Source organism: Myxocyprinus asiaticus, chromosome 40, assembly GCF_019703515.2.
Source record: "Myxocyprinus asiaticus isolate MX2 ecotype Aquarium Trade chromosome 40, UBuf_Myxa_2, whole genome shotgun sequence".
In the NCBI taxonomy this organism is placed as follows: domain Eukaryota; kingdom Metazoa; phylum Chordata; class Actinopteri; order Cypriniformes; family Catostomidae; genus Myxocyprinus; species Myxocyprinus asiaticus.
The window spans coordinates 10537250-10558899 of record NC_059383.1 but is presented as its reverse complement, the minus strand read 5'-3'; the positions used below and the strand labels follow the sequence as shown (position 1 = coordinate 10558899).

At 37.8% G+C, this 21650-nt stretch overlaps 1 protein-coding gene across 1 annotated transcript in view; it reads right to left on the bottom strand.

Annotated features, from left to right (window-relative positions):
* Positions 1 to 18594, bottom strand: part of LOC127430514 (uncharacterized) — a 39095-nt gene extending 20501 nt beyond the window's left edge. The window contains exons 1-3 of the mRNA XM_051680344.1: positions 18224 to 18594; positions 17861 to 17985; positions 12775 to 12974 (exon numbers count right to left, since the gene is read on the bottom strand). Coding sequence (XP_051536304.1) covers positions 12775 to 12974; positions 17861 to 17985; positions 18224 to 18364 — 466 coding nt within the window. The 5' untranslated portion in view covers positions 18365 to 18594. The remainder of the gene's footprint in view (positions 1 to 12774; positions 12975 to 17860; positions 17986 to 18223) is intronic.
* Between the last annotated feature and the right edge of the window lie 3056 nt (positions 18595 to 21650).

The window sequence follows — 21650 nt, the reverse complement described above, 5'->3', positions numbered from 1 at the left end:
ACCCTGAGATGCTTTTTAAACAGTATTGAAGGAGTTCCCATCTATGTTGGGCACTTAGTGGCTGCTGTTCTTTATTATTTGGTCCAAGTCATCAATTTCAAAAACATTTTTTTTTTTTTTAAAGAAAATTTTAGTTTTGTAATTCAATAAATTGATATGTTGGCACAATTATATTTTTGTCTACAAAACTAATTTCAAACATTTAAGCATACGCCTTCAGATCAAAAGAGTTTTAAGATCATGAGAAACATTTCAGTCAAGTGACCCCAAACTTTTGAACGGTAGTGTATATGTGTATGTATGTATGTATGTGTGTGTATGTGTGTATGTATGTATATATATATATATATATATATATATATATATATATATATATATATATATATATATATATACATGAGTCGAAGTGTCATAGAAGCACCATAAATCGACGTAGATGCTTCAGCAATTGTGCTTTTCCTCTCACACTCTCAACACTATCTATTAGGTTTAAGGTTTAAGGTGGGGAGGTAGGTTTTGTTGATTTAAAACTTGATAGAACATTAACCTTAAAAACCTCAGCTGTCTGGAAGAAAAATTAACTCACTTTTAGCGCCACATAATGGACATTTCACCTAGGAATGGCCATGATACGTGTAAGAAGACAGGTAATATCATTTTGCAAAAATGTCGCCATAGTTAAATTTTTTTCATGAGATCAGGCTCAAAATAAGTACTGCTTATTTAACAGACATCATCTGGAAAACAAAGCAGAATATACAGTTCTACTTGTGGATATCACTTTAGCTCACTGAAACAACACAAAGGGTTTTGCAGCCCTTCCAGTACACCAGGATATCAGGCACTGTCTGCAGTTGTGCCTCAGGTGTTTAAAATGCTTGAGATGTCTCTCTGATTAACTTTATTTCCCTGAATGTTTATTTTGGAAATGATTGTAGAGCACAGAAAGTGGCACACAGGAGTCACACGATTTGAGGTGTTATTCATATCTGTAGCACAAATGCAGGTTGATTTTACACACCAAACTTTAATTCTTAGGGTTGAGGTTTGTTACAATCCCTAGTCCTGAGTATGATCAATGTCAAGTGTCAAGTGAGTTACAGCCCACTTGGCAATGGAAGAATGATAACTTTGTAATCAGTTCAACTCAATAATGGAACACCTGGGAAAGTTTTAGCACATAAAATTGCCTTGATCAAATACAGAAATCTATAAAATAAGTGTACATTGTAGTTAAAGTTAGTTTCTCACCCAACAACTCCTGGGTTCTAGTCCCATGGAAACCAAGAAGTTATTTTGTTCACATCAGCAATGCTGAGCACGATTCGGAGGTTGCATGTGCACTGTAAAATAAACTTTTTACTCCACTGATGGTTAGGTTTAGGGTCGGGATTTGGGTAAGGGGGTAAAGTTAATAAAATGTGCATTCCTGTTGACTATGTTATATCATTTACAACTAAAGATACAGCTTGCTTTTGGCACCACTTTGTGAATATTTTACCCAGAAACTGGAGCTCACACATGCCCCTACTGTACGTTCAACAACAATTCCAGCTGTAGCCACTGGGGCAGTGATTAGATTTTTAGTAAGCACAGGCTGATTACAGCAGCAGAACTTTCTGACTTACTGTCAACGAATTCACAGTAAGATCTGTATGCTATATCAACCACCAGGGTGGGTTTGGGAATAGATGTATCTTCTACAAAAACTACAGTCAATCCATGGATTAAACTGCAGGTCATCAACAACCCATAGATGGTCAGTTTCGGTCCGGTAGATATTAACACTAGCTCCTTGATGTATCACCAACTATTAAATTATCCAAGACATATATTCAAGTATTTATTCAGAAGTTTTCATCTGACATTGTGGTCAAAAAGTACGATTTTATCCTTCAAAGTATCTACAAATTAAAGCTGGGACTAAATACTAACTGAATTTGCAGGACATGGTAAAAGAAACATGGTTATCCTGGTATTAGAGGATTAGACAGAGTCAAATGTTTATGCAAAGCCTAAATAGATGTTTCATAAATAGGACCTTCTCCATCGTCATTGTTACATAAGGTCAGGGGACTAGTCAATACGACAACAGATTTACACAACTACCAAAGTAAATATTTCAAACACTGCCCATGAATTTACAGCTATTTTCCTTACATTTCTCAAAGTGCTTCCGCTCATAAATCTGAAATGGGAGAGTGAACACCGACCTATTTGCAGCCTTGTAGAGAATGCACGCTTATGGGAGCGAGGGGTAAAACATGACCATCATTCCAGACAGGGAACTGTTCCTGCGCTCCTTATAGGGGTGTGTGGTATTTTTGTTAATCGCACTTGTGACAGTAATGTAGGTTAAGTTAAATGGGTTTCATTCACCAACTGTGCATATGCATGTATATGTGCATAAAAACTGCAAAGGTTTTCACAGAAATCATGATTCATTGAAAAGTTTGCTCTTAAATGATTTCTAAATTTAGGATAAAATTAATGAACATTTAAGCAAGGGTAGGAACAAACTTATGTGCGTACATACTTGCGAATTCAGTGGAAATGTTGCATGAGTAGTTTTTTGCACACATACACTGGCGGCCAAAATTTTGGAATAATGTACAGATTTTGCTCTTATGGAAAGAAATTGGTACTTTTATTCACCAAAGTGGCATTCAACTGATCACAATGTATAGTCAGGACATTAATCACGTGAAAAATTACAATAAAAAAAAAAAGGACTTCTTTAACTACTTCAAAGAGTTTTCATAAAAAAAATCCTCCACGTGCAGCAATGACAGCTTTGCAGATCCTTGGCATTCTAGCTGTCAGTTTGTCCAGATACTCAGGTGACATTTCACCCCACGCTTCCTGTAGCACTTGCCATAGATGTGGCGGGCACTTCTCATGCACCATACAGTCTAGCTGATCCCACAAAAGATCCATAACACTCTTTTCCAATGACCTGTTGTCCAATGTCTGTGTTTCTTTGCCCACTCTAACCTTTTCTTTTTGTTTTTCTGTTTCAAAAGTGGCTTTTTCTTTACAATTCTTCTCATAAGACCTGCACCCCTGAGTCTTCTCTTTACTGTTGTACATGAAACTGGTGTTGAGCGGGTAGAATTCAATGAAGCTGTCAGCTGAGGACATGTGAGGCGTCTATTTCTCAAACTAGAGACTCTGATGTACTTATCCTCTTGTTTAGTTTTACATCTGGCCTTCCACATCTCTTTCTGTCCTTGTTAGAGTCAGTTGTCCTTTGTCTTTGAAGACTGTAGTGTACACCTTTGTATGAAATCTTCAGTTTTTTGGCAATTTCAAGCATTGTATAGCCTTCATTCCTCAAAACAACGATTGACTGACGAGTTTCTTTTTTGCAATTTTTTTTTACCTAATATTGATCTTAAACCATGCCAGTCTATTGCATACTGTGACAACTCAAAAACAAACACAAAGACAATGTTAAGCTTCATTTAAAGAACCAAATAGCTTTCAGCTGTATTTGATATAATGGCAAGTGATTTTCTAGAGCCAAATTAGCCTGATTACTCAAGAATAAGGTGTTGGAGTGATGGCTGCTGGAAATGGGGCCTGTCTAGATTTGATCAAAAATGATTTTTTCAAATAGTGATGGTGCTGTTTTTTACATCAGTAATGTCCTGGCTATACTTTGTGATCAGCTGAATGCCACTTTGGTGAACTAAAGTACCAATTTCCTTCTGAAACAGCAAAATCTGTAAATTATTCCAAACTTTTGGCCGCCAGTGTAAGTATGCAACCTGCGCATGATTATCAGTGAATGAGACCCAATAAGAGCATGTGCACCATGCAATTGGCCAAGTGGAGGAGTTATGAATGTCCGTCTACGCTCTTGCATCAGGTGACATTTCTGAGGGAAGTCACATTTACTTTCAGGAAGCTCACGTTGTTTGTGCTGTTAAATGTCAGATCACTTGCCCCACACACCGCGTTGAGAGGATATACACAACTTGTTGGCGTTAACCTCGGTTAACCCTACTGTTGATAGCAAAATGACCTCTGTCCTACAGACACATTCCTACAAATACATGTACACATGAACTCTTGTACTCTACTATGTTATGACCGGTACAGTTGTGACAAACACGTAGCTCAGAGCATGGATGGCGCCTTTGAAGGGCATTGCCTTCATCTATTTGACGAGTACACACAAGGAAATGACTGTATTTCAGCATAATTATGTTGAAGAGGAGAAGTTTTGGTTGGAAATCTTCAATATAATTCTAAGGGCTTACATATAAGCAGATATGGTTCAACTGCATAAACTTACTTGTTCAAAAAACTCTTCTGTGTGAAAATTACCATATACATTTTTTTGCTTTGTTTATGTAAAAGCTATAAAAAGTTAAAGATTATATTCTGTTTTTTCCCCGATTCTTAGATGAATACCAATTCAATTACAACAAATATTCTGATAGCAGCGCTTATTTTATATGGTCACCTTGCCGCCATAACAGCTTAAATGTTGTACAAACACTATGGTAAGGTATGATGATCGTTATGTCAAAGAACATAAACATATTGGAGCATTTTCCTGGAGGAGAAGCAGGTCAAGGAAGTGAGTGGGCATTTGTGTATTTATATAATGTTTTCATTTTACAATGTATATTTTACATGCATTACACACATACACACACAAATGTATGATAAATGTATATTAGGGTTCCTAAAGTCCCGCAGAACCTGTAAATGTTTTATTTCCAGGCCTGGAAAAGTTATAAAAATGAATAAAATCATTTATGGAAATTTCTACAGTGAATATAAAATTTTAAAGTCAAGCTCAAATATTTAATAGGCTAAAAATTGGGAGTGCAATCTCTAGAATTTTATTTGTAAAAATCTATTATTAAATCTATTGTTGTTATTTTATTTTTGTAAACTTTTATTTTCATGTGGCAACCCTGGTTTATTAAATTGTAAAAAATATATTTAAGGCTGTTGACTTAATTGCACATTAATTCAGTGTGATTCTATCTATCTATCTATCTATATATATATATCTAATGCATAAAAAAAAAAAAAAAAAAGTAATTTTGTTACCATCAGAACAATTAAAGCTTGAAGTACCATATTAATGCAGTAGTAAGCAGTCAGCGCTCCAGCTGTACAGGCAACATGCCTCGTCAAACCAATGAGGACAGAAAGCTCAGCCTTCCACAGAAGCGCTTTTGCACTCAAATGACAGTTGGACAGAACACAACAGAATACAGGAGTCTCGAGGTGCATTTTTCAGCGTTTCAAACTACATTTAACTTTACACAGAGTTCTGTGTTATAAATATTAAAATATAATTATTTATCCTTATTCAATAATTATTTATTTGAGGACCTTTTTTTCTGGAAAATATTGATATGCAAATTATTCAATGAATTAATCGGCATATCATGTATGAAACTTGATTAAAATTTTTTTATCGATTGACAGCCCTAATAGCATTGTTTTCCTATCGTTGTTTTTGGTGGGAGATCACTGATCTCCACAATCAATGAGCATTAAATATAAACAGGAGAAAAGGTTGAGATTTCAAGATCCGGAGAATAGCGTGAAGCCTCCACACGTGCTATGCCTCCACGGTAACACGCTCAACAAGCCACGTGATAAGATGTGCGGATTGACGGTCTGAGGCAACTGAGATTCGTCCTCCGCCACCCGGATTGAGGTGAGTCACTATGCCACCATGAGGACTTAGAGCATTGGGAATTGGGCATTCGAATTTGGGGAGAAAAAAAAAAAAGTAGTTGAAACTTTGAAAAACATCTCAAGATCCCTGTTTTCTGTTGTTCTTCGTCCAGCTGTCAAGAACGCGTCCTGTGTGACCGGCTCTGATTCTGTGCCTTCGCCACTTGCCCTGCTGACGTGATATGTTATATGTACAGCACTTCAAACATGGTTTGCACCGATGGTGGGAAAAGATGTGCTCTTATTACAGAATTTACGTACAGGCCAGGGACCATGATTAATTGCATAAATCTTTTAATGTTTTATTTTTAACATAATCATACTAAACTAATGTGTTAAATCAACACCCTAATATTAATACAGAGCTTAAATCTTATATGGCGGCTATGTTGAGAATATCAAACCTCTTTGGTTCTCATCATTTCTCCTGACCAAATATCACAATGTTGCACATTTGTGAATTTTAAACCTGAACCCTTTGTTTCCATGGAAGAAAGTCATAAGGGTTAGGAGCGACATGAGTGTAAGTAAATAATGTCAGAATTTTCATTTTCGGTGAACTATTCCTTTAAGAAACACCCCCTTCACAAGTGAAATGAACAACACTGCAACCACCCCTATGACAAGGTTTGCGGGTTTGGTGTTGTAACAAATATGAGATTTCCTGGTGGCCAGTAAGAAGAGCTAGCTAATGTTGGACTTTTATTTTGAAGTTGTTGTTTTGTTTCAATTACCAGTTTCCTTCCTGACTGTTTCCAACTATGTCTTGTTTCCCTATCACAGTAGCCTGTGTGTATATATACCCCAGTTTTGCCCATTTTCCTTTGTTAAGCTTTTTCCATTTGTAATATGCTTATTTCATGGTGAGTTCTTTGTTTGTTTCCTTGTTTCTTTGGGAATTGTGTTGGATCATACTCTTATTAAACTACGCAGTTAGGTTCTACAACTCCAGACTCATCATCATTGTTACAGAAAGATTGACCACATTTGAACCCAGCAGAACATTTAACATGGATCCAGCAACAGAAATCTTGGCTCTTCGACAGGAAAGTGATTCCACTGAGGAATACACTGAACTGTTTTGTGCCTTAGCCACTAGTCTGGATTGGGGAGAAGTAAATCTCAAATACCTTTATCATTTTGGACTGAAAGAACCACTTAGGTAATTTATGTCAGTTAACAGGTGTGTATATACTTTATTGCAATAATAGACTATGCACTTTATTTATTACCCTTACACTGTGGGGTATAGCACACAAACTACCTTAGCACCCAACTGTCCCTCACCAGAGGCAGCAAGCTCTTGGAGGAGGAGGAGAAGAAAGGCATCGGCCAGTCATGATGGTGGGGATGCCTTCCCATTGCTCCATGATCATCTCCCTTCCGCCTTTGCCTTGCCCTCGCCTGTGTCCCATGTTGTTGCTTTGCCCTTGCTAGATCCTGTTGCTTCCTTGCCCTTGCCAGAGTCCCCAGCTGCTTTGACCTTGGCAGAGTCCTCTGTTGCCTTGCCATTGCCTGAGCTAAAGTCCCCTGGTCCGTGGCCACCACCTGAGTCTCAAGTCTGTCAGTGCTACCTTGATCTTCTGGTCCATGGCCACTACCTGGGTTTCCACTATCACCTTCTTGGTCTTCAGCTCGCACATCCTTTGGTCATCTGCCTGATCCCTCGTGGTCTCCTGGCCATCTGCTAGCTCCCTCATGATCTCCTGGCCATCTGCCAGATCCCTCGTGGTCTCCTGGCCATCCGCCAGATCCCTTGTGTTCTCCTGGCCATCCACCGGCTCTCCCGTGGCCTCCAGCTAATCCGCCGGCTCTGCCCTGGTCTCCTGGTTGCCCGCCAGCACCTCCAGATCTCTGTGGTCTCCTGCTCTACCGTGGTCTCTCACACTACTGGTAAAAGAGCCTGCTCTTTGCCTGCCTTTTCCATCTTTTATTCCCCATATTATATATCACTAAATTCTGGTCTTATAGGGAATCGAGAAACAGCTGGAAACAATCGGAAAGGAAGACAAAACATAACTTCAAAATAAAAGTCCAACTTAAGCTAGCACTTCTTTCTGACCAAAAAGGAAGTCGGGGAAGGGGGGGGTGGGGGTGGAAATGTGACTTCCCTTTTGGTCAGAAAGAAGTGCTAGCTTAAGTTGGAATTTTATTTTGAAGTTATGTTTTGTCTTCCTTCCCGATTTTTTCCAGCTGTCTCGATTCCCTATAAGACCAAAATTTAGTGATATATGATATGGGCTTATAAACTATTACACAACCACAGGATGTACAGCAAAATAATATGCCAATATTGGATAATTTTAACATCAGCATTTATAGTAAAAGAGTAAGTAGATCATTCACTTGTTGCTGTGTGTTGTATTGAAGAATAGACTATAATAAAATCTGCTTCTTACTTTACAGAGAACGTGACAATGCAGTTTTTAATGCCTACATGTAAACCATGTTGCCTTTATTTATTTCAAAAGGCGATCGGCACCTGATCTGTTATTCATTCTGCCTGTGCAACAGTGTATGATAAAACTATGGCAAAATGCAATAACGGTAAAACTATTTGTGCTACAACCAATGTGTTTATGAAAATAATAATTAATGATAATAATATGATGACATTTATTGCCAGCCTGCAATATAAAGCAACATAATGTAGTATTTTTGTAGCGCTAAAATAGCTGGAGGTGGCTTATACCAGAAGAGGTCCACTTTCAAGGTGGATAATGGTGGCGCCTAGTCACGCTGAAAAACAAGGTGGACATAAACTCCTCTGTTTGCCCATGTTCCATTGTCAAGATTTGTCCATTTGTAATATGCTTATTTCATGGTGAGTTCTTTGTTCGTTTCCTTGTTTCTTTGTGCATTGTGTTGGATACACATACTCATTCTCTTATAAAACTCTGAACTTAGGTTCTACAGCTCCTGACTTGTCAGCACTGTTACAGCTGTCAGGTCTGAAAAAGTTTTTAACTTCTGCATCCTTCAATAACAGCCTCTTGGCAAAGCTTGCATTACATTGAGACAGATTTACAAAATAATTTGCACTAATATGTACAGCATATACAGTATAATTAAAGTCAGACTGAAATGATAAGGGACCTTTTTAATAATAAACTTAAGCTGCTTCTTTCTGACATTGGTATCCTTCAGAACAATATGTAAATGTCCTTTTTGGATGGAGGAGGAAATTTAGAGGAATTTAAAGTATGTTGTCATAGTACATCAAAACTCTTATCTCAAAAGATCAAGGAAAATGTTATTCCTTATCATGTGACCCTTTGAACATAGTAAAACCACAACCCCTACTGGCCCTACTATTAAATCACAAAATTTAAAGGGATAGTTCACCCAAACATGAAAATTCTGTTATCATTTACATTCATGTTGTTCCAAACCTGCATTTTCCTTTTCCTTGGAACAACAACAACAAAAAAAAAAAAAAAAAAAAAAAAGGAGGCACCAGTTCCTTTCACTGCATCTTTTGTTCATACAATGAAAGTGAATGGTGACTGAAAGTGAATCTCTGATGACAAAATTCTCATTTTTGGGTGAACAATTCCTTTAAAGACAAGAAAAACACTGAGTGATCACACCAACAGTATTTTTTTTTTCTTTCTTTTTTTAAAGGAACACATTTTCTACTATTTTTCAAAGTAGAGGGCATCGGTTAGGGAGGACAGTATGTTCTGTTAAGTAGAAGAAAAAAAAAAAAAACTAGGACCAGATCAAGCGAGAGCTCGCAAACAGCTCCACACCGTCCCTCAGTTCACATTGTGCTTTTCAAATGAGACTCGGATCAGGTTTCTTCAGACAGAGGAACTATTGCACAGCATCTTAATAGGCATGAGTGAAAACTGGGTTCAGGCAGAGTCGCCAGTAGGCAGTAGCACTGCCAAGATCAGGGCTATTATAGTGAACATTTTGCTATCAAGTAAAGTGAACGAGGATCCAGGGTGTAACTGCCAGGTGGTTGTACTTTAGTTGTTACAGTGGCCCCTATAAATATTTGGACACTTAAGACATACATAAAAATGAATGTCTAGAGATAATAAAATAAAATACATGGCCCAAAGTACAGTGCATTCATAAAGTATTCAGACCCCTTCCTTTTTTTCACATTTTGTTATGTTGCAGCCTTATGCTAAAATGCTTTGTTTTTTTTCACATCAATCTATACTCCATACCCCATAATGACAAAGCAAAAACCTGATTTTTGATAACTTTGCAAATTTATTAAAAATAAAAAACTGAAATATCACACTGACATAATTCATACACGTTCAGACCCTTAACTCAGTACTTAGTTGAAGCACCTATGGCAGCGATTACAGCCTCAAGTCTTTTTGGGTATGATGCGACAAGCTTTGCACACCTGGATTTGGGTATTTTATGACATTCTTCTCTGCAGATCCTCTCAAGCTCTGTCAGGTTGGATGGGGACCGTCGATGGACAGCCATTTTCAGGTCTCTCCAGAGGTGTTCGATTGGGTTCAAGTCCGGGGTCTGGCTGGGCCACTCAAGGACATTCACAGAGTTGTCCCTAAGCCACTCTTCCATTGTCTTGCCTGTGTGCTTAGGGTAAGTGTCAGGTTGGAAGGTGAACCTTCGGCCCAGTCTGAGGCCCTGAGCGCTCTGGACCAGGTTTTCATTAAGGATATCTCTGTATTTTGCTGCATTCAGCTTTCCTTCAACCCTGATCAGTCCCCCAGTCCCTGCCGCTGAAAAACACCCCCACAGCATGATGCTACCACCACCATGCTTCATTGTTGAGATGGTATTGGGAGGGGTTGAGCGGTGCCTGGTTTCCTCAAGACATGACGCTTGGAATTGAGGCCAAACAGTTCAATCTTCATTTCATCAGACCAGAGAATCTTGTTTCTCACAGTCTGAGAGTCCTTTAGGTGCTTTTTTGCAAATTACAAGCAGGCTTTCATGTGTCTTGCACTGAGGAGAGGCTTCCGTCTGGCCACTCTGCCATAAAGCTCAGATCGGTGGAGTGTTGCAGTGATGGTTGTCCTTCTGCAAGTTTCACCCATCTCCATACATGATCTCTGGAGCTCAACCAGAGTGACCATCGGGTTCTTGGTCACCTCTCTTACCAAGGCCCTTCTCCCCTGATTGCTCAGTTTGGCCGGACGGCCAGCTCTAGGAAGAGTCCCGGTTGTTCCAAACTTCTTCCAGTTAAGAATTGTGGAGGCGAATGTGCTCTTGGGAACCTTCAATGCAGTCAAAAAGAGGCAGGAAGCACGTCATTGTTTACAAGAGAAACTTGTGCCGTTCACAAACCAAAACAATAAAAAAAAAAAAAATACAAATAATAAAACCATTTCCAAATAATAATAAAAAATTAAAAAACAATGTAAACAATGACGCGCTTCCTGACTCCTCCTCCACGTGACGCGTGACCTTACCAACGAGCTTACGTCATCCCTCTCATGAGCCAATGTCACAGAGGTGTACAGAAGCAAACATTTGTAGTTAAAAAGTATATAAGGATTGTTTTGTTTCTCAAAATAATCAATTGTTTGCATTCAGAAGACCTTTATTAGTTGACTGGAGTCGTGTGGATTATTTTGATGCACCCTAAATACGCATTTTGGACTGTCAAAAAATGGAGGAGATTCACTTGCATTGTTTAGAGGAGGAGGACTGAAATGAAATCCTAAAAGTCTTAAATTCTGTTTTGATGAAGAAAGAAACTTCTGATACGTCTTGGATGGCCTGAGAGTGAGTAAATTATATTTTTAGGTGAACTCTTCCTTTAACAACCCTATTTACAACAGAAGAACAGTTTACTACTCTTTTTCTACTATTACTTTTATTACATTTTCCATAAGTTGAACAACTGTGAGACAGTAACACAAGAATATGGATCCATATTTAGAATTCACCTCCAACTGCAAAGAGGTTTACTGCAACAAGCAGCGAATGTCAGATTTATTGCGGCTCTTTAGCAATCTGACCAGAGTCTGTCGAGCATCTGACTTTACTACATATTCTAAGCAGAGAGGTGCTGAAAGACAGAAACAAGCTGGAGCAGTCAACCTTTGTACTAAGCTGGGACAACTCTCCAGAAGCTCTTCCAATACCACAAAATTTTCTCTGGAAGTCCATGCCATGAGGACACTGGAGTTTCGAATGCAGTCCCGGGTCAAAAAGCTTTTAGCCCCAAATGGTTTCAATCATCTAATATGGTGTCAGCATGGTAAGGAACACGGTGAACTCTTGAGGGTACATGCTCCTGTTAATGTCCAGATGGAATCGAAAAAAAAAAAAAGCTGGTGAAGATTCCCTCCACCCAACAATGCTACTGCTAACAAGAGTCCAGAAAAATGCAGCATTGCTCAATGGCCAAGTCAATTGGTAGCATGTTTTTCACAAAAAATAATATATATATATTCAGCAAGAATTTATGGTATTAAAAATCATGCAACAAAATTGGCATTTTTTTCTCAAAAGAGTTACATTTATTTTAGAAATTAGTCCCATTAAAAAACTACAAAAAAGCACTCATTTCATTAATCGAGATGTGTAAAAAGAGGCTTCAGTCCAAACATTTTGTCATATTGATGTTTTTTTTCTTCAACATACTTTTAAATTAAATCTAATAATATCAGTTCTTTACCTCTAAAGACTTCATGAGGCCTTTCATCAAAAGAAACCAAACTGGACAGCTTACCTTCATGAATGTAATAAGCTTTGTACAGACATGAATTGTCCAAAACAACCCAACCCAACCACCTTAAAATAACAAGAACTCCCAAAATCCCAGTGCTCAGCAATTGTTCATCCATGGTACCCGATCATCGATGGACAACTTTTGATGCTCCTTTAATCCCCTTGTGAGGTGGCAAAAAAGTATCCTTGTACCTAGAAAATCATGGGCTCAAGTATTAAATAAATAGTAATGCAAATAAAATATATGGTTATGAATTTGTTCAGCTTGTCTCTTAAAGTAACATTAAAGACTAAATGACTAATTGTCTTGCTACATAATGCAAGGGTTAATGTTAAAAAGACAGAGCTAACAGTACTAAACATGCCCTCGGCATAAAGTTATTGTACCTTATTGTGTTTTTGCAGCAGTATTGCTGGCTGTCTCCTGTTGTTCAGCTTCAGGGGTTGAACTTGACGGCCCCTCATCTTTCTTCTCTGCGGCTAGGAAATCATGAATGGCATTCTCGATGTGCGGCCTGAAGATGTGGTTCAGTTTAGGGTCCACCACCTGAGTAATAATTCTGTCTACCCCTGATTCCAACATCCCTGATCTGTGAAAATAAGCACATTTTCAATCCAATATGAATACTGAATTAATATTTAAAGTTTTACATAGGTTAACAATCTCACATATCTTTATTAAAGCATGTAATTTCTGCACCACTACAACAAGCAAACTGAACTGCAAACATAATAACAGTTTTCAAACAGGTTACCCAGACACTCCCGAATCTACCACTGCTCGGCCAAACACTGTGCAATACATTTTATGAGTCTTCTGCATAACAAACAAATGAATTTATTTTCACCTTCAAAAACTGATGGGCCCATAGGGTGTGGCTCCAGTATATTAAAGTTGACTATGTTGGCTTGACAAACCCAAAATACTGTTATTCTACAGACATGCCCTGCGTCCAAAACCGTGCACTGTCACAGTATGTACTGTATTTGATTAATGAGCGAGTACACTAACAACCCATCTTCCAAACCATGTTTTTGCTTACCCCGATTCACTACGGTATGTCTATAATAGAGATTTTTATTTAGAGCTGTCGGACGTATTTGGCACGAAATCGCAGGCATACGCCATTCGTCCTTGCGTGTTTATGTCATGCCTGTAAGCTCAGAAAGAAAGTTCGGCTGTGGACAACTCGTGCGAGTGTTGGAGAAGCGGGAAGGGATTGCAACAGCTGTTCAGCAGCGCCGAGAAATCACTCTCCTCGTGCATTTTTAACTGTTTTTAACTGTTTGGTGAAGTTGTTTACCTGCTGTAATGAGTGAGTATGTATTCTGGTAGGGTTGATATGCTTTAACGAATCAAATGTGTACCGATCGCAATGCGTTTATAAGTTTAGTTTTTTCCTGTGAAGTTTCTGTTACATGTTTACTAATGTTCATTACTTCTGAGTATTTTATAACATTGCTGCAGTTTTGAGATTCCCAAAGAGAGTCTCCAAATATTTGTGTGCCTCTGTTTTCTTAGCCTTTTTTTTTTTATTATTTTTTTTTTTTTACCTCATGTCACAGAAATGCACAAGTTGAAAGATTATTATTTATTGATTTATTTTTGCCTGACCAATACATAATGGTCTAAACAATGCAAACAATGTAAGCCAATAAAGTGTTTTTGGAGTAATAAATTAGTGTACAGACACTTGCCATTTTTTCCCTTTAAACAGATTCCCATGAATGTATGCTCATCTCAAGTTGTTTATAATGTACCGATTTCAAAGATTTCAATTATTTGCATGTTCAATAAAGTATTTAATAATTATTAAATCCTTGTTTTGCCTTTTTATATTGCAGTGTTATTGTTTGCAGTGCATAGACCTACACTTGTATTATTCCGTTACACTCGCATTTTCCACTGAGGCTGTAGATTGTAATATCAAAATATAGTGTCTTCAACTGAACTCAGATCAGCCATTTCACGAGTTTCACCTCTTAAATTGATACGTGTAGTACAATACAAACATGAATGTGTATTGTGTAGTGGATAAAACACTTTAATAATCATATTAAAATATAATTAAGAGTGTTGTTTATCTTCCTCAAAGTAAGTAATAGGCTATCGGTTATAAATGTTTAAGCGAATAACATAATATGAAAATAGCTCATCATGGGTGCTTTCCATTCAGAACTGATCATCCCTATGCCCTATTCCCTTCGAAGACTTTATCATCCACTCTGAGAGCTTTGAAAGGCTAAAAGGTGTGGGGCTCAAAATAACGGTCATTCGGAACTCGCTTTTTAAGTAATTTTTGTTGGAAATTCAGTTTGAAGCGATCTTACAGCAGGACTATCTTGACTGTTCTTGGAGGGTGATTTATGGCGTTTGGAACGCAGTCCATTATGACTCCGCTCTACAGGTAATCTCCGAGTCTTCGCTCAATCCATGAGATTCATCCCACACAGAGCAGTGCCGAATCACAACTGACGTAAAGTGTACCTCTGTAAGTAACTTGCAGTTTTATGCTTTTAACCACAAGAGGGCCAAAAGTTACATAGTGTAGATTTAACCAATGGTGCGTTCACATCATGTCGGAATTGACCCTTCGCTAAGCTCCGCCCCCTGGTTACGGTTGCTCACTCTGACAAGCTCTGCAGAACTCCCCATTGGAATGAATGGGAAACTGCCGTGAACAATGTGTTTTTTTGCCAAAATTTTCTCATAAACGGAATGGATGATATTTTAACGTGGGCTGGTATGAAGAGAGTAATTGTAATGCATATTTATATGAAGTTTTTTGAAAAAGATATTGTTAAATTACACAGTCATTTGGTTAAAAACTGTGGAGACTGTGAATCAGAATCAAGGCAAACGATTATCAGTCACTTGAAAAGAGAAAAACTTAATTTAATAGCGATTACACATCTAATAACATTAGCTTAAGTGAACAGAGCTGTTTATATCATCTCATAACACACTCATTTTGATGCTGTGAACTGTTTAATTACTATCGCTTTTACTATGACTTGAATCAATACATAAGTGAATTAACGTACAGTTATTAGCTTTAATTGACCTTGGAGCAAATGTAGGTGTCACTGCAGAAGTTATTTGTTAATTTGGGAATGAGGGCTGACACAGTTTAATCCAAATCATGCTCTTCTCAAGATTATTTTGAAAAGAAAGAAAAACACTGCAGGTATCCTCTCTGGGTAACTTGAGTCACTATGACCCACAAATGATCCAGCAACAGCATGTTTTACATTTTTGAATTATTTTGATAAAGTCCTGCTTAAAAGTACTCAAACACACATTACTCTCATAGGCTGTCATTGTAAACTGTCACATGTCAGAGTAATGGTGGTAGGAAAACAGTTGCTAAGACAGGATTGGTCAGAAGCGCACTGGCTTAGCGAAGGGTCAATTACCGTAATTATGAGTTTTTAACTGGTCGGACTCTAGGTTGAGACAACGGATGATCAAATCTCAGAAAAGCCCCATAGACTTACACTGACAGAATGTTCAAATGGGCCAAGAATATTAAAAAAAAAATAAATAAAATAAAACAATCAAATTCAAACAAACCCACACACGGCCTTAATTCTCCTTTAAGTTGCTTTCTCTCTTTCTTGCTTTTGCAAATTGTTTTTAGACTTTTTCAAACTTTCAGACAATGCTTTGACAAGCCAACCAAGTTTATCTCGACAAATTTTACCTATCTAGTAGAGGTAACCGATATATCGGTTTTACAGATTAATCCACGCCAATTGTTGCTTTTTTGTTCGTTATCAGCAACAATCGGCATAGACATAACATTTTAGCTGATAACAATAGTTCCAAAAAGCAACCACAGTTTTTTTCTAAAGTCAGCTTTGTAGGATTCTACAGTTAAAATGGCTTAGTTCTGCAGTATAACAGTGTCCTCGAGAGGTGAAATAAAAACAATCAGAAGGTGGGTTTCCATCCAACTATTTTTATGTGCATTTTGAAATTGTGCGTAAGAAATCCTGAATGGAAACGCTTGATATGCGAATAAACTTTCTAAATTCGCTTAAAATTGAATGCGCTAGAAGGAGGTGGATTTTCTAGAGTTTCGCATTAGTTAAAATGTGCATTAATATGATGGAAACGGTTTATTCGCAGAACGATGACGTGTTTTGACCATTCGTGCATGTGTTATGAGTGTGCTATAGCTTGATGTGACTAGCACACCGAAAGGTCCGACTTTGGCACACAATACTTTGAACATAGCGCTTGTCACTTGGAAGTGTTTAACCCACGGCTGGTCGATAACGTGGGTCCTCACAATCCACCAGAACAGTTTTGAAAGTGGGCGCTCCCAGGTATGCTGAGACTGGCAGTGTGTGGGCAGGGCCGTAGCAAGTAATTCTGGGCCCCCTGACTATATATTGCTCTGGGCCCCTTACCTATTAAAATAATACAGTTTTGAATTTGTCGTAGGCCCCCCTGGACCTTTGGGCCCCTAGAATCATTACCACCTTTCACCCCACTAGCTACGGCCCTGTATGTGGGCATTGCAGCTATTTCAGCCCACATTATTTCAGATATTACACTTATTCTGTGGTGTCTCCTGGATGCATTTAATACAATGAGATACTTGCTCCAATCTTGCAAATAAAACTGTCCCCAAAGCAGGGAGAGGTCATTCAGCTGCTCCATCATGATAATGTGCATTACGTTGTGGATGGAAACGCGCAACAATTTGTATTTTCTTAAGTCAAATTATTAGAAATGCGCTTAAAAAAATGGGAAACATTTTGGATGGAAACCCAGCTAGTGACACCTTACGGGGATTTGCTGTATATAAATCTTTCATCATTGACAATATTCATCCATATTTTATCCTCACTTCAATGCATATTGTATTATTTTGATCAAATATTCACTGTTCTATATCAAGGGCATGCGAAGAAAAATTTGACTATATGGAAACGTGCTGGGTCATCACATCTATCATGTCTCCAACTTCATATATCTTATAAATAATAATAACCCTTATTCTTCATTAAACCTAATCTGGTTAATATATATATAACTTCATCTGGTAAATATGTAGGCTATAAAAAGCTTAATTTGTTTCACAAAGCATTGAAACGGAGCCAAGTCTCCATAATGTCAAAATAAAAGTCACTGGTATCTTGCGGGCGTGTTTACAGTTAAAAGTCCCATCTTACACACCAAATCTTCATTTTGGCTGAACAATAAACTACTTCTGAAACTGTATTCATTTTGGAAATTTGTAGTCTCTATGTCTGTGCCCGTCATTGACTAATTAGAAAGACTAATTTTATTGTCATTAGTATTAGTAGTATTTTAAAAAACTACTGACATATTAATTGGTTATCAGACTTATCAGCCAACTTAATTAATTTGTTTTGATTTAAATTTCCCCTAACATTAAACACAATGTAATATACGATGCAAAGCAATACAACTGTACAGCAGCAGAATGGACTTGATACATACTGAACTACGCTCTGCCTCAAGACATTCCTCACTTGGTTCTTGTTGATGGACGGATTCCATTCTTGAGTACTGAGATGAGTGGACACAAAGCTGTCCACCTTCTGTCTGAGATTCTGGTAAGCTGGCTGCAGAGAGATATGAAAACAAGTCCGTTTATATTAAACAGATGATGAAGGCAGTGAGGGGGACTAAACAGCTAAAGACGTAGAAGTACACAAAACCAGGTGAGCTGCCTACCAAGACAGCATTCGCAGACGATGCCCAGAAATGCTATCTAAGTAGACAGCTCACCAGCTTCAGAGACACAACCGTTGTTGTTGCATAAACAGCATCAAATGCACCTCAGGATGCAGTTTGTTTCACCTTTGTGTCCACGTCTGCCAGACAGTCTCGTCTAAACTCATCAAACAGACCTCTGTTCTTCAGATGCTCCACTATGAACGCGATGAGCTGCGGGTCTCCTGGAGGAAGACTGGCAATATTACTGCCGCCTTCTGCCATCATTTACCATCAAAAGAATAATTATCGTTATTAACAGCGCTTAACAAGCGCAAACCGCTAGTGTCAGAAGGCTCTCTCGCCGTGAAAATGGTTTATATTGCAATATATAACCCCTAAAATAATAATAATAATAATAAAAACCCTACTGAAGTTCATGAATGATAACCATAACAAAAGTACAAAACAAAGCGCTTTCTCGTCTACTTCTGTGTTGGTCTGTCTGGAGGCATACAAGCAGGTATGCCGCCATCTATCGGACACAACGAGAATTACGCCTCAATCTTAAAGGGATAGTTCACCTTAAAATGAAAATTATCTCATCATGTACTCACTCTCATACCATCCAAGATGTGCCATTTTAGATTCACATGACCAGCTGAATACCACTCGCTTAATCTCAGTAACCATCTTGTTAGTGGACACTTTCACTCTTGGATTACATTTATCATGGCTGATTGTGTACATTTCTACAGCAGCATCTGTAACAGAAAACTATTGATTATGAATGATGCTGCATCCACACCACTCAATGTCACTGTAAATCCAAGATGACACAAACAAAAAGTTACTGAGGGCACCTTTAAATATTAATCTGTTTATCATCCACAGCTATCATACCGCTTTTGGAGATATAGATTTAACCACTGGGGTCATATGGATTACTTTTATGATGACTTTGTGCTTTTTGGAGCTTCAAAGTTTTGACCACCATTCACTTGCATTGTATGGACCTACAGAACTGAAATATTCTTCTAAAAATCTTTGTGTTCTGAAGAATAAAGAAAGTCATACAGATCTGGGATGGCATGAGGGTGAGTAAATGATGAGATAATTTTCATTTTTGGGTGAACTATCCCTTTAACTTTTTCAAAGGTTTGTGTAACAAAATGCTGCCTTTAACAATTAAAAAATTATATCAGAATTACTGTTTTCTGTGTTGTAATTTGCTGAATTAGTTGTGAAGTAGTAAGCACCGTGGACTTACAAAAATGGTAACACTTTACATAGGTTCCATTGGTTAACATGAGTAAATGAATTAAGTGTCATGAACAAACAATTTATAATATATTTTATCAGCATTTATTAATCTTTATTCATATTAGTTAATAAAAATACAATTGTTCATTGTTAGTTAGATTAGTTCATAGTGCATTAATGTTAACAAATATAACTTTAGAAAATGTATTAGGATATGTTAAAATTAACATGAACCAAGATTAATAAGTGGTGTAAAAATGATTGTTCATTGTTAGTTTATGTTAACTAGTTCTTAACTAATGTTAACAATGGAACCTTATTGTAAAGTGTTAACACCAAAATTACACTTTTAATAATTGTTTCTGTCAATTACCCTTACAGTTGCTAATATAAAGCCATAATGCATAATGCAAATAGTGTAGTAAGCTTGGAGAACCTTTCTCCCTTTTGTTTCATCTCTTGTTTTGATGATGGCGGAGGCTAATTTCAATGTACCACACTTTCAAAATAATTTACAGTTACAATAGGCCTACCTGCAATACCAGTGGCGAATTCTCAGGGCTAACAATTCTCTGCTGGCCTAACATGCCAAATAAATACATATTTTTCATTCTTTCATTCTCAGTCACCTTTTTGCCTATGTATTTTTAATCGCTTTCCACTCTTAATTAATCTACAAACAAATAGAGAAAAACCAAAGTTTATCCAGTCAGAATTTGTGACAACTGTTTCACAAATCACATGCCCAAAGCAGCACATGAGTTTGAGCTCCACCCCCTCAGGCCTTCAGAATTTCCACAGAATCCCTCAACAGTGCAAATGAATGGGCAACTAAAGTCAAACTGTCAGATTCATCAGCCAATCAGATTGATTTATTTGTTCTTGGTAGGTGTGATCTTTAGGATACGTCCCGGTCAAGGCCTTCTAGCTGGCCTTGAGTGACGCAATCACCCTTTAAGCGATGTACGTAAATTGAAAGCAAAGAGCGTGAGATCTTGCTGAAGAGTCAGCTGTCATCACTGCCGCTATTGCCGTTGAGAAAGAGATCCTTATGGATTTAAAAACCTAAGATGTGCTGCATGATTGTGTGATTGCTTAATTTATTAAACAGGAAAGGAGGGCTGATTTTCACTTCAAGTAAATTGGTAAGTGCTTTTTGCATTGATATAGCAACATCAGGAGATTTCTAAGTGTAAATTAGGCTGCTTGAGCATTCAGTGTCGGATCAAGTTTTGAAAAGTAGTGCTGCATTCCATTCAACTCAGAAATTCGGATTTACAACTTCCTACTAGGAAAAGTGCCATGGAATGCATCTTTAAGTCAGAATTACAACTTGTAGGCTCATACAGAAATTCTCAACTCTTTTTTGCCGAGATGCAGGGACATGATGTCACACAAACATGTCGACACTCAGGAAGATATACAAAGTAAGTGAAACATTCACTTTAAGTAATATCGATAAATGAGTTCATTTCCACATTACATGATATTAAAGCTTGTTTAACAAATGCCTACAGAAACAGGTGTATAAAATATTATCTCTTTTGATAATCATACACTTGAAACACAAATGCTAGTGCTGCAGCATTGTTTCAGTTGGGTTGCTAGGAGACATCTGAGAGTCAAACCCCTGCTAAGCTAACGGGAGCGTTGCAGTTCCGAATATCGGGGAATGTAATGCATTTGTGGTCGGAGATATCACATAGGAATATCCCACATCCAACTTGAATGGAACGCAGCATAACTGTTACAAGGAGGGAGGTCACAGGAGCAGGATCGAGACGCAGCATAAAAGTATTTAAACAAAATTAAACAAAAGTACAGATTAACAGGAAAAACACAGGAACAAAAGAAACATCCATGATGAGAAAACACAGGAACAGAGAAAACATGAACCCTGGGAACAGGTCAAGAAGGGGATGTCAAAACACAACAACTGACAAGGACTGAACATAAATCAGGGCATTATATACACAAAGGATAATGACTTAATGGAAGACAGGTGAAAACAATCAAGGACAGCTGGCAGTGATGAGGGCAGGAAATTATGGGAAATGTAGTCCGGAAGAAACAGATGACAGGGGAGACACACAGGGCAAACAACAGAGAATCGTACCAATAACCGTGTACCCTGACGAAACGAAATTTATTGCAAGCAACATTTAAATCGCAAATATTATTAGATAGATTTTTCCAGGTATTATAGACCTCCTTGGTAGATTCATATGAAAATTTATGATTTTTGAATGTCTGTTTGGGAGATGTTCATTTCACAAAACAGTCATGCTGCAGTTAAAATTAGGCTTGCTTA